General features: G+C 37.6%; 2 protein-coding genes across 3 annotated transcripts in view; both read left to right on the top strand.

Annotated features, from left to right (window-relative positions):
• LOC107742492 (protocadherin-7-like) overlaps positions 1-8,479 on the top strand; it is a 36,614-nt gene extending 28,135 nt beyond the window's left edge. Inside the window, exons 3-4 of the mRNA XM_016555469.1 lie at positions 3,896-4,094; positions 5,580-8,479. Coding sequence (XP_016410955.1) covers positions 3,896-4,094; positions 5,580-6,082 — 702 coding nt within the window. The 3' untranslated portion in view covers positions 6,083-8,479. The remainder of the gene's footprint in view (positions 1-3,895; positions 4,095-5,579) is intronic.
• A 3,478-nt stretch (positions 8,480-11,957) lies between these two features.
• The window catches only part of hgsnat (heparan-alpha-glucosaminide N-acetyltransferase), a 20,269-nt gene continuing 18,009 nt past the window's right edge, over positions 11,958-14,217 (top strand). The window contains exons 1-2 of one of the 2 annotated variants that reach the window (XM_016555467.1): positions 11,958-12,238; positions 13,109-13,224. In XM_016555467.1, coding sequence (XP_016410953.1) covers positions 12,079-12,238; positions 13,109-13,224 — 276 coding nt within the window. In that variant the 5' untranslated portion in view covers positions 11,958-12,078. Of the gene's footprint in view, positions 12,239-12,737; positions 12,827-13,108; positions 13,225-14,217 lie in introns of those variants that run through there. The other variant, XM_016555468.1, reaches the window with a different exon arrangement.

Raw genomic sequence — 14,217 nt, 5'->3', positions numbered from 1 at the left:
TTTCTCCGGGGGGGGGGTTGGGGGAATCATAGAAGCAAGAGACTTAAGTAACAGCTCCATTTATGCAGCATTTAAACTCACTTAAGAGAAACAAAGATATTAAAGAGATCTCATTTGTGATTTTTTTCCCCTTCTTATTAGAGACCTTCATCCACAGGTTAGCAAGGCTTTAATTGAAAGCGTTGCTCAATAGACAATACACAATGACAGTGAGAATCACTCTTAAACTAAGCTTAATGATAACTACTTAGAACAATGGCTTGCTATTTGTCAGGGAAACTGCGACAAACCTTGAGACAAACCTTTAGCTGCTTTCTCACACTCATAATAGGACTAATGACACTGTTTCTCAGCCAAAGAAGCTAAATATTCAACTTAAATTGATTCTGTGCAGCTTATTTGGAGCAACCTATTGTATAGCTACATTACTTATGAAACCTCAAAAGTGAGTAGGTGAAACTCAATTCAGTGGGTTTCTAGAAACCCTTCAGGCAGTTGTGTGGATAAATTGATGCTCTACAATGTTCTGAAATGTTCTTCATGAGCTACTTTCTTAAGCAACTGATTTAAATGCTGATATCGTTCTTAAATATGAAGTTAATCAATCTTCATCAAACAAATCAAATGAAGCCGTTAGTGTAAATGCGGGCTTGGGTAATCGGTATACAGTGGCAAACATAAGCCAGCAGTGCTTGGCAATTCAACATGAAATCCGCCGTAATCTGATTGGTTCCACTGTGTCGATAAGACAATGCAGCAAACAGGCTTATATTCCCACCCATGTTATTGAGCCTCTAGTCCCACCCTCATACAGTCAAATGAGTCAGTGTACAGTTCTCATAGAAAGCAATGGGTTTCGTTGAATTATGATGACTTTGGGCCAAAATACTGTATATAGTAGAGTTTTTTATTGGTAGAACTGATTAAAAAAATTAATTCCTGTAGCTCAAACAGCAGAGCATGGTTTAGAAATAAAATGCCTTTCATAGCGTACTAGTATTGAAAAAAAAAGGATTTTTCCTACAGAGGTCATGGGTTCAATTCCCAGGGAATACATGAGCTGAAAAAAGTATACCTTAAATGCAGTGTAAGTCGCTTCAGATAATAGTAGCTGCAAAAAGTATCAAAATAAATGCTGATGTCACCAGTGAAAGTTCATAAGGCTGTTTATTATTCTATACCGACTGAATATGATTAAATGGTTAGTTGCATTTTTTAATTTCCATTCATGATTGCTTTCCCCTGCTGTTTATAATCAGAACAGATCTGCAACCCATTTCTGGGTCACTACGCACCAGTTGAGAAACCAATTATATAATGTATCTGTAACTGCACAATGTTTTGTCTCTCTAGCGTCCAGGAGAGCTGCGCTCGATGTATGAGTTAGACCTGAGGAGATCCCTAGTCTTAATTGAAAGGCAGAATTTCCGAGAAATGTGAGGAGTGGAGTTAGTAAACGATGGTGGGGAATTATGGGTCAATAAAACAGCGTTCCACTGAGACTTCCAGCAAGGGTCAAGGGCACTGCATTGATTGGCTCAACATAAAGCTGAGTAGAGTGTGTGTGTGTGTGCGTCTCTTTATGTGCCTCCAGAGATGCACACAGAGAAAAGTGCACAACAGTGGAACGTACAAAGACCATATTAAAGATTCAAAGAACTTCTAGGACTGACTGTAAGCATTAGCATCAAATTATCACACATTATGCTCCAGATACAACATAGAATCATTTGAAAATGATACTTTATATTGAAGACTTAAGGAATAAAAAGAAGAATGTAATGTACAGTATGTGTGGTCATTTTTTAAAGGGGTCATGAAATGCAGCTTCAGATTTTTATATTATGTTTCTCAAGGTTAATTTATAAAGTTTGCAAATTTGTTGCACCAAAGAAGGTCCAATTTTTGTAAAAATAATTTTTCCTCATTTTCATATTGTGAAGCATACATAATTTTCAGGGGCGTTACCTCTTGCAGAATCGGAAGTAAACGCCCATTGCTATGATTGGCTAACTTCATCATGCCGTATGCCCTCCTTTACTGCATGTTGTGTTTGATACTCAAGATGGAAAGTGCTGTGATAGAGCCGTGTGTTTAAACGCGAGGCAGAAGAAATTAAAAGATGACAACAATAAAACACTAGCTACACATTGTGTGAAGGGTTAATATAGCAATGGTAAAACAAACTATAAATATTCAATTCAAGCAAGTATTTCTGGTCCAGGTATATAACAGTATTATTACAAACACAATGCGATATTAAGAATAAATGTACTTATCTACGTTGCCTCCAAGGACAAAATGCTTGGCACTTCCGTTTCTTTCAATAAAAGGTATTGTGTAAAGCATGATTAGAATAATTCACAAAAACAGCCCATTGTGAAATACGAAGAACAAACAAAAATCTTTCAGTCACTCGGGCACGTCATTAAAAATGCATGGCATTTCTATGCCAGAAATGCCATGAATTTCTAATGCTCAGATCTTTATGAAGTCTAGGCAAAGATTTTGGAGGTGGTTTACATTCACTGACAGAACAATGTCTTAATCTAACAGCAGTATTGTTCAGAACACACCTCCTTGATTACATACGACGATGACGTATGTTAAGGAGAATCATGACGTCATAATGCTCCCTATTTCAAATCCGGACGTTTCATGATGGTAGAAAAGAATAATTCATATTTTAAACTGGGGAGATGGATTTGAGTTGTGAAGCTTGCGGTATGTTTTTGTTGTGGAGTACCCTCTTGTATGTGTAATTGTCAAAAACATTTTGATTCTCCATTCATGACTATTTTATATATATATATAAAAAAAACAGTTTCCAGATCAGGCTTGCCGTCCCGCAAAACCTTTCAAGTGTCAGAACCATGTCAGGCATCGGCTCGAAGACAAAACAGATGATTTGTTCTATTAATGTTCATTTGTCGCTTGCTACATTTGACACCTGACACCCATAAAGTCTGATTCATCACCCTCTCTCCTCTCTGTTACGATTCCACTTCCCCCCAGTGAAAAATGAAACCATCAGTTAATTACTCTGTTAATTTAACGCGCTCTCTCGCTCCCGTTCTCTCTCTGTTCACATTGTCTTGATTAAGGCAGACACCGGAGCATATAAATGTGCTTCTCATAAGGCAGTTCTCCTAACAGCTGTCAGTCATTGCTCCAGTAGACACTGAAGGGACAATGTGGGACTCGTTTGGATGGCTAGACTTTCCGTTCATTTCTCCTTTCGGTTTTGGGCAGCCTCAATGGGACTTTATGATTTTGTTTGAGACTTTGAATGTGCTGATTTGCTAGTGTGAGATTAGGTTGGGGAGATGGAGTCACACCTATAGATGAAGCCATAAAACACATGCCATAAAGTTTTCCATGGGGTGTAATAAAAGGTGTTGTTTCTTATTAAATTTGTAACTATATTTTTATATTTTCTGAAGAAAATGTGAGTGGTGCTTTCCAATGCAAAACTTGATGCTATGGTTGCAGGGTTAAAACTGCAGCTTGGGGCCCTGATATACACATGACAAGTTATTTTTCATTATAACTTGATTCTGTCACACCTGTTCATTCTTCAATTTTGAGTATACCGGAGCCTTAACTAAAGTTTAAGTGTCAATTTAGTATAATTGAGATACTATTGTAGTTGTTATTAATATTTTGAGTTTTTAATCTTAATATTTTTCAAGTTTTAGTCATTTTAGATTTTTTTTATATCTGAATTTTTATTTAAATTTTTGTATCTATCATCTATCATCTATCTGTCTGTCTGTCTGTCTGTCTAAGAGAGATCATTGTGAAATCAGATCAAACAAAGGTCATATACAGATAATCTTCACTGATGTAATACCTACTGTCACCTATCATGTTTTTATCCCATGTCTCTCCGCAGCCCCTCAGAAGAGTGACATTTTCTGTGGTGAGTCAGGCTCCTGATCAAGGCTGCTATGATAGTGGAGTGGAGGACTCTGAGACCCCAAGCAGCAAGAGTTCCTCTGGACCCAGACTGGGATCGTTACCGCTGCCTGAGGATGGATATGAAAGGACAACACCAGAAGGGAGCGTAGGCGAAGAGGAGCATGTGGAAAATGGTAAAAAGCCATCTGTGAGAAAGGTCTGAGACCACGAGTGAAAAGTTTTTTGTTCTTCTTTTGCTTTAAAGGGATAGATCACCCAAAAATCTAAAACTCAAAAGAAGATATATTGAAGAATGTTGGTAGCTAAACAGTTTTGGTTAACTTTAACTTCCACTGTATAGACAAAACACACAAAGACAATTCTCAGAATAGCTTATTTTATGTTCCACATAACAAAGACATAACGTTTTGGAATATTATGAGGGTGAGTAAAATATGACAAAAATTGCATTTTTGTCTGAACTATACCTTTAATGACAGCAACACTAGAGTTGCATGAATATTAGTCACGCATATATGGTATTTTATTATTTTATCACGATGGAAATTAAAAACTCCAACATTAAAACACTAAAATCATGCAGTAAACATAAATTAAACAACATAAGATGTAACATAAACCCCCAATGTACATAACTGATAATGTAAAATTAAAAGGAAACATAATTGTTCAAATAAAATACTAGGGATGCACCAATACCACTTTTTCCAGAACTGACCGATACCAATACTTTTATTTTTTGTACTTTCTGAGTACCGATACCTGTATTTTACTGGTTTACAGGTAAACATACTGGGTACAGAAACTAAAAGAATATGTATGTGAGTTGGCTTAGTTCATTTAATAAATAGATACTTCCTTCAGTTATTTTCACACTTAAGTATGTCCATTAAAATGTATTCTAGAAGCTTTTGTTTCTTTCACTATTCTTCTTCTTCTTGTTTTGCTCTATGGTACTTTATAATTAAGTTAATAGCACATTAGAGCTGCTCCATTGCAGTGGCTCAGTACTGTAATCACGAGTACAGGTGCGCAGTATCGGGCCCTATGAAATACCATTAAATATCTCAGCGAATTGTGAGAATATCAGTTTACATTTTATTATATAATGACTTGTGTTTTTACTTCTAAAATCTGTGCATTTAACAATGTTTACTGTAAAACTAGTTAAAATGTCCCATTAGATCTATTACAGTTTTTCACGGTATATAGTAAAGGAACTTGCAATTAAACAGTTTTTTTACTGTGGCATTTTACAGTATTTTTATAGTGTAGAGTGATGTTCAAAAGACCACTAATAAATTGTTTTATTTTGATTTTTTTTCTTATTTTATACCATGTTCTTGTTATTATGAATTATATTTTCAGCAGTTGAAAGATTAACATTTAAACATTTTCTTAGAATTTGGATTGTTCTCGTTTTGGTTTGTCCTTCTCCTTTGTAGTATATTACAGCAGTACTCAAACTGACATGAACCTGGTCCCAGACCTTTGGACGCCACTGTAGACAGACAGAGTCATTTATTCTCCAGGGACATCATGAGTGTCTAAAACTTGACAGTCTGAGCAAAAAAAATTGACCTATGACCTACGCATATTTCAGTAGAGACAGTTCCCTGACAGGATATCCTAAAACTGCCTCTTTTTCTGTTCCTCAGACCCCAGGCAGCTCCCTGACGTGGCTCTGACAGGAAAGTGCACACGAGAATGTGATGAGTTTGGTCACTCTGACACCTGCTGGATGCCTGTGCAACCATCACCACGCAGACGCATGGAACCACCCCAACTGTCCACCTTCGCCTCGCCCGGCGATAACAACAACAACACGGAGGACGACAGCGACCGAGAGGAAGACGGAGATGGAGGTACGGATAAGAGCAGCGGAGGAAGCGAGGAGGTCCAGGATTCGCTCGCAAATGGAGATCCGCTCGGAACGCTCAGCCGTCGGGACCGGAACAGGAACATGGGCGACCACAACCGTAATCTCCTGAACCGGAAAATGACCTCGGCATCCTATGACACGTTCAGCAGCGCCGGCTTTGGCCGTCGTCCGGATGAAGAAGACTCACACCCCCCAGAGGTCATTCCGCTTACGAGGACGGGGGGCGACTATAAGACCACTTCGTGCCTCACTCTGTCTCGCAGGGAAGTGTACCTGTGAGCTGCAGGCTGCCCTCTCGCCACGGGACGGCCCAGAGCAATTTCACTGCATCGAGCAGGAGGATCATCGAGAGACTAGCGCATACCTGTTAAAAACAGGTGTCTTCTCCTTGACAAAATTTCATCATCTGTTCATTTCTCTAGATGCAAAATATCAAAGTTGAGGAGAAAAAGTGAATCATCTTTTATTCTTTCATAAACTTGGATAGACTTTGTCAATGGCAAACATTTGCATGTTAGGCCTCCCACAGACAGGGGGCGATGTGGGGACTGATGGACAAAATCCAATCAGAGACCACTTAAATGGATGCTCATTTCATCCAATTGTGGCACTTCATGAAAATAAAACCATGTAGCATCAGGAAAAAGGAAATCGTAACCAATCATAGGGCGACAGCGGCATCTAAATGTTAACTAGTTTCCTGTTGCTGAGCCAATACGGTTATTTAATTACAGTCACATGGTAAACACTAGACATGTAAACTAGACTTTTAGAGAAAGAAAAAAAAGGAAAAAAAGTCCGGTCATCCATTTTTATCATTTGTAAAGCTACTTGTTTTTCTTTTATTAACAAATATGGGAATATACTACAGCTCTCAGTAGTGCTTCAAAGCTTTCAGATTGAATTCTTCACTATTTCATTGCTTCTGTAATGGAGCAATTATCACAATGACTGTTAAATTGCCATCCCATCAGATCTCAGAGTTGAAATCAGCCAATTAAATCATGTGACACATACTCTGTACACAGCACAAACACACACACACACTGATACATGTCTATATCCATTTAGTGCAGATGTGTGTGTAAAAGTGTATGTACTGTATAAACGGACATTTTGGCATACCTGAGGCTTTTTTGAGAAACAGTTTTTTGAAAGTAGATGTAGCATTTTTGCCTGCTTGATCTTCAACTAGTATATAAGACACTGAAGTGTATTTGAATAACTAATCATCTGTGTAAAGTGCATACACAGGGGCATTCAACAATGTTTAGATACATCTATACTATACTATAAACGTCAAATATACTGTATCTCATCCCTTTTAGAGCTCATATTTAAACCAAATTTATTTAAAGGCAACACTGCATGAGGATAAGCTAATGCTTATTTTGTTAAATAAGAATCAGATTTTTGTTGTTTTTGTGAGGATATAACCTCTTTATGAGGGGAGTGTGAGAGTTTGTGTGTGAATTCAAAGCGAGGTCGGTGAAGAGCTTAATTTAGCCAGAAATGACACACACACAACGTAGTTGTTCAAATACCTGTATTACAGTACAAACAAATCAAGACATTTTAATGAGTCTTTGTTAATCTTACGGCAGCCTCGTCCAGGTCTTGGCATCTCATCAAGCCTCTGGAATTTTCAAATTGAGTTTAGTAATGGCTTTTTTTAGCTCTTGATATGCATTGTAAGTACAATCTGATTGATAAGAACAAACTAACATGTATTTCACCAACTCTCAGGAAACTTGAGATTCAGTGTGTGTTCTCGGCCCATTATCAACGCTGAGCTAGTCTGCGCTCCGAATTTGTCCTCACAAGGCCATACTGTTGGAGAGCCTGTTTTCTCGCACTTTCCCCTTTTCAGACTCACCGTACCTGTCAATGGTGTCCGAAGTGTGCGTGTTTCCTGGCTTCCCACGGTGAGGATTGCAGACTCATCCCTTTCACTTCACGGAACAGCCTTGGGTCTGGAGCGGGACTGGTGGACTCCAGTCCATCTATGCCAAAATCTGTCCAGCTTTTCCAGTTTTACTGGAAGCACTGGTGCACAAACTTACCTGAAAAAGACTAGCCCAGAACCTGCAGTTCAGTGCCTGGATGAGAGGAAATTGCTGAACTGGCCTATACAGGGTTTGTGAAACCGGAGGACTCGGGAGGAGGGAATCTGTCTCTAAAGATGCCGTGTTTCCTTTGCCAGGTTTATAGGCTAAATATGCTGTTATACAGCAGTCTGTAAGTAGTGTACAGTATGGGGTGCATAACGGACTACATATATGAAACTGTGTGTTTTCTTTCTTTCTTTTTTTACTGCACGTTTACCTAACAGTTCAACTCACTTACTGCAAAATGGGGAGGGACGGGGAGGGCAAAATAACATTGTGTCTAAAGCGTAACATTCACTTGAACTTTTTTATGAGATAAACACTGAACTCATGTACTCGCCCAACATCCACCATTTTACTGCTACCCTGTAGAGAAATGACCACTGAACTTTAACCTGAAAGGCATGTTGACGGTCTTTAATCCTGCTCCTGTGAGAAAAATGTTTTTTATTTCTCTGTTCTTATGCTATGTGAAAGAAGAGTTTTTGAAGCTCTCTCTCATGGAGCGTTCATTGCATTTGTTATGACAAATAACAAATCAAAAGGGGTTGGAATGGTTTGAAAGTTTGGTATGACATGTAAAAGTTTGATTTTGACATTAAAACACCTTTAAACCGTGTTCTGCTTTCTTTTTCACTCTTGAACTTACAGTTTGATTTATTTTGCGCATATATTGATTGCATATTACTGATCATAAGGATGTTTCTTTTGCACTCCTGCGCCCTGCTGGTAAGAGAGAAAATTACATTCTTTATGCTGTACACTTCACATCTGCTGAGCTTCCTCTCGTGTTAAATTAAAACACATTTGAAACTCTGTTTTTACACTTTCACTTCTTTGATTTAACGTAATTCTGATTTGTTATATTAAACTTTTTACGACACAGATTAGTAATTAAAGGGCTAGTCCACCCAAAAATTTAAGTTACCCCATGATTAATCACCCTCAAGCCATCCTAGGTGAATATGACTTTATTCTTTCAGGCAAATACGATTAGAGTTATATTAAAAAAAATGTCCTGGTTCTTCTAAGCTTTATAATGGCAGTGAATGGCCTTTGATATTCAATAATCCAATAGAGGTCCAATAAAGTGCATCCGTCCATCATATATCTTTAACCAAAGGATAATATATATATATATATATATATATAGGTATCCCTAGGTTAAAGATTTTGTACGTTTTTAATGGAATGATATGCAGTGAGTCAGAATCTTGGTTAGCCAATCAGAAGGATTTCTGCCTATCAATCATTTTGCACAGTCGTAGCAGGTATATACAGTATGGGACGCTGGAAGCTATGAGCGTGAAGTAGTTTTCATTAGTTTGGAAGGTGAAAAATGTTTATTGTCAGCAACAGCTTATATACAGTAGCCAACCGTCCTTAAAGAATAAGATGATAGAGTAAAATAAATTGGCCATAAAAGAAGCAAGATAACAATGAACATAGGTAAAGCTTTTCATTGCCGAGGAAAGTGAGGAATGTAGGCCTACTTGAAAACGGATGCAGAGCTTTGCTTCTGCTCAACAGGGTTTTGGCCTACAAAAAAATGCATCACTCCTGCAGCACTCTATTCACCTTAAAGTGACAGTTCACCCAAAACTGAAAATTCTGTCATAATTTACTCACCCTTCCTGTGTAAGTTTCTTTTTGAAGAATGTTGGTAACCAAACAGTTGATGGTAGCCATTGACTTCTATAGTATAGGAAAAAATACTATTGAAGCCATTGGCTAAATGTTTGGTTATCAACATTCTTGTTCAACAAAAGAAAGCATACAGGTTTGGAACAACATAAGTAAATGATGACAATATTTTCATTTTGGGATGAACTATCCCTTTAAGGTGCGGTCACATTTACCACATTTACTCAACATTATTTGGAGAATTCTCACTGGCAAAATGCAGTCATTTCAATAGGAATCCAGCCAATAAGGAATTTTGCGTGAGGGCAAAAGATTCCACGAGTTGGTCACACAGATTCACCATGGTAACCAACAGAAGCTGCTTGGTTTGAAAGCGACCACTGTCAGCTGTGCTTCATACATCACTGCAGTATTGGTAACTGACAACTGACTTTTTTTTGGCTGTGAAATTTCACTATTGTGACCACAACTTTACAACACTTTAACAATGTTATTTGCATATGTATTGCATAATAAATGTTTGTCCATGGTTAAGTTGCCAGATAAATACACTAGTTGCAATTTGTTGAACATTTTAACGGCATCATTAAATACTGAAGCTAAACACAGCATGTGAAAGTTTCATCTGTACAAAGTGCATGCATATTTAATGGGCCAACCACTATTTATTTCAGTTTAGTTTATGATTAGATATCTGATGCCGACGACTAGTTGTTATGTCTGGACACTTTCACAATGTATCCATGGCATTGTATTTCAGGGTTTGCACTAAAAAAGTTTTTCTCTCAAAACTACATACAGATTTGTTTTTTTTTTGTTTTCTTGTTTTTGTTTTTTTTTATTATTTCTTACTGTTAATATTCATTTTGTGTAGTCTTTATTTTCAAATTTCTACAGACCCCCTAGCACCCCCCTAGAACCCCAGTTAGAAATCCCATGGTCTTTAAAGTTATACCAAGGTACTGGCTGATGTAATAGAATATCTAACATTTTGAGGAACTCGCCTGAATTAAAATCGAGGAACTTGCCCCTGAAGGCAGTTTCAATGAGCCAGAGTTCTTTGAAGAACAGAGCTGCTCAGGGAGGATGATGTTTTTCAAGGATTTCTTCGTCCCAGTGGAATATAGAAATGCTGCTCTAGTTATGGAAACAGCTCACTTACTTTTAAAATTTTTATACTTCTCCTACTTTTATACTTCTTTTATACTTTTCAGTGTCCCCTTCATTTCCAATAGCTTTAGAACGTCAGGGATGTCCAAACATTTCTCACTCCAGTTAACATTTTGTTCGCTCTGTGGATAGTCTAAGCAATCTTGAAACATGCCTAAAGTAGAATGAATATCAAACTAAGCATGCATGTTTCCTAAATTCAAATGAATACATGTATTTGGTAATTTCTTCTTGGCTTAAAAATAGTACAGTTGTCTACTGCTTGCTCATGCACTGTTAAATTTCCAGAGTTACATTGGATTTAGATCGGGCCCCATCATGGGCTTATTGGTGCAAACGCCGGTACAACAAATGGATATGGGGCATCTAAAGAGCTCATGCAAGCAGCTGTGCTTATTTCCCAGCTAACAATTTTTGGTTCCTAGAATTTTCCCAGAAAGTTCGTTTTTGGTTCCCAAAAAAATAACCAAATGGGAACCAAAATAAATATAAACACACACACACACACACACACACACTACCAGTCAAAAGTGTTTGAACAGTAAGATTTTTAATGTCATGAAAAAAAAGAAAAAATCTTGACCAGGGGATAAACGTTCCAAAAGGGTGTTTTTGCAGTGATGCCATAGAACCATATTTGGTTCCCAAAAGAACCTTTCAGTGAACCGTTCTTAAAAGAACCATTTCATAGTGTGATGAATATTTTAATAATCTGAAGAACCTGGTGTGCCTGGGTGTGGGTTTTTTTTTTTTTTTTTTTTTTTGCAATGGGATCCACTTTTTTAAGATTTGTAATGTTTTTTAAATAATTATCTTCTGTTCACCAAGCCTGCATTTATTTGATCCAAAATACAGCAAAATCAGCAATATTGTGAACTATTTTTACTATTTAAAATAACTGCTTTCTATTTGAATATATTTTAAAATGTAATTTATTCCTGTGATTTCAAAGCTGATTTTTTTTGCAATATACAAAATAAAAAATAAATATATATAATAAACAAATAAATACATTTTAATAATAATAATAATGTAATGAATTGGTCGCGTTTCGACACCTAGTAAGCTGCCTACCTAGACAGCATATGTGGCCGTCATAGGTGCGTTTAAACTTTTAAACCTATTTATGAACATCATTAACGCGTTCAAACATTTGTTCACAAGTTCGTTTAGCATTTTTTTGTCTTTGAAATCGTCTCAAAAGCGTAACGTTATACGATGCCTCAGAAATGCTACTTAGGTAGGTAGCGACCGCTAGCTTTTGTACACATCCAACGATTACTCTTTGGACTTTGACCCTCCTCTCTTCCACTACTTGCGCTACTAGGAAGGAGGGATCGGAAGTATGTTGTAATGAAAAAAGGGGAAATCTTTACATTAAGGAAGGACCGAAAGGAGGAGGCAGTGAGATCTGACGTTATGGCATCTGAAAGGGAATACAGATGGACTGTTTGTGCAGTGATTGTGCTTTTGATAGGTCTGTGTGCAGCTCATATGACAGATCGACCTGCCTGTGAGTGTCATTTACCGTAACACCAATGTTGTATCTATCTAATAGATATTAAATATAAAACACATTTCTTAATGCCGTGGTTCCTTTTTGTTTCGCTACACTAGTTATCTCGCCCAGCTAACCAGCTAGCATCACTATTATTAGCTGTTTTAGCTTATGCTAACTTCTTTATATTGAAAATATTTGAGCATCTTATTGTGATTTACCTAAATGTGTATATGTTTATAATCTGAATTATATACACATTTTCTGTGTGTAAGAATCATTCTTTATCTTAGCCTTTTGTATTCTTGCTTTAGAATATCTATATAGTATGATGCTCCTATGTAACGTTATACAGCAAAAAACAAATACATTTAACGTTAGGGGATTCGTATATTCAAATTTCCCTCGTTTGCAGATCTGGGCAGTTTTATGATGCTTCTTGTGAGGCAGATTAGCGCAAGCATGTGACTGCAGGAGGTACAGAGTCACTATTGTAAAACTGCAGTAGTAGAGTGCACCAAAGCAGCTGACCATTTAGTTTCATTAGGAAACCTACAGTTAGGTTGAATTGAATTAGAGGCAGCAACTGAAGTCTAGAGAGTGGTGAGTAGCCTATATTTGGAAATGTTTCTATATGTTTTTCAAAGAAAATCTCTGTGGCTTGTCACAAAACCTGGTGAACGACATTTCTAGACAGCATTTGTTGAGCATCAGTGGTGTGTTTCACTCAAAAAATACCTAGTTAGACAGCTTTTGAGTGAGTTACTTGAGTTACTTCAGTCTCTGATCATATATATATGTTTGTTTATGTCTTATTGTGAGGTCAAATGTATTTATGTTGCTAATTCTTCATAATTGGTGACGCTGAAGTGGCTTTGCTTTCAGCCTCTCACCCCCACCGCAAAACTTCTGTGCTGAAGATGGATGAGGCGTCCCTTTCAGTTACCAATGAGATTGAGAATGACATGATGTTATATGTGGTTTCTGATCACTGTTACAAGGTATCAAATATACATGTTCTGGGTATACATGCATTGATACTGAATACTGCCATAATGATAATGACATTATTTAATGTTCCCGTGTAATGCTGCTTAATTAAAGGAATATTTCACCCAGAAATGAAAATGTGCTGAAAATGTACTCATCCTCAGGCCAAACAAGATGTTGATGAGTTTGCTTCTTCATCAGAACAGGTTTGGAGAAATTTTGCATTACCTCATCCTCTGCAATGAATGGGTGCCGTCAGAATGAGAGTTCGAACAGCTGATAAAGACATCACTCTAATCCATGACTTCAGTCCATCAATTCATTTTTAGTGAAATGAAAAGCTGTGTGTTTGTATAAGAAACAAATCTATCATTTGTATCTAGCATTTTAACTTTAAACCATAGCTACTGGCAAAAATAGGAGTCCATAATCCATAATAACGCTTCCTCCAGTGAAAAAGTCCACCCCCTTTGTCCTCATCAAAATTCACCAACACACTGCTTGGTTTGTGCATATTTCTCTCCTGATTCAGATGATGTTTTCACTGTAGAAAGCAAAGCAATATTATGAATAGAAGACTCATATTTTAGCTGGATACAACAGTTTGAAGTTAAACACGTCTTAATGGTGAAATTGTTTATTACAAACTGTGACGAGAGGGGCGGGGCTGAGAGCCGTGGGAACGGAGCGAGGCCGGTGGAGTAAATGCTAATGCACGACACCTGCGCCACTCACCGGTCTCGAGTCCCACGGAGGAGCTCCGGAAGCATAAAAGGAGGAGTGACGACAGTGTTGGAGGAGAGAGGACCAGGCCTGGATTTTATTTTGTGTTTTGGTTTTGTTTGTGCGCGACAGTCGTCCGCGTGGGGCTGTCGTGCTATTTTGTGTTTGTTTATTTTATAAAAATTTTCTTCGAGCTTTCGCCGGTTCCCGCCTCCTTCTTCCTGTGACTGTGAATTTTGTTACATTGGTGCCGAAACCCGGGAGGAAGGAGGGACACGCTG

The sequence above is a fragment of the Sinocyclocheilus rhinocerous genome, unplaced genomic scaffold (genome assembly GCF_001515625.1).
Source record: "Sinocyclocheilus rhinocerous isolate Xijiao unplaced genomic scaffold, SAMN03320098_v1.1 scaffold496, whole genome shotgun sequence".
Taxonomy (NCBI): domain Eukaryota; kingdom Metazoa; phylum Chordata; class Actinopteri; order Cypriniformes; family Cyprinidae; genus Sinocyclocheilus; species Sinocyclocheilus rhinocerous.
This window is presented reverse-complemented; position numbering and strand designations above follow the sequence as displayed.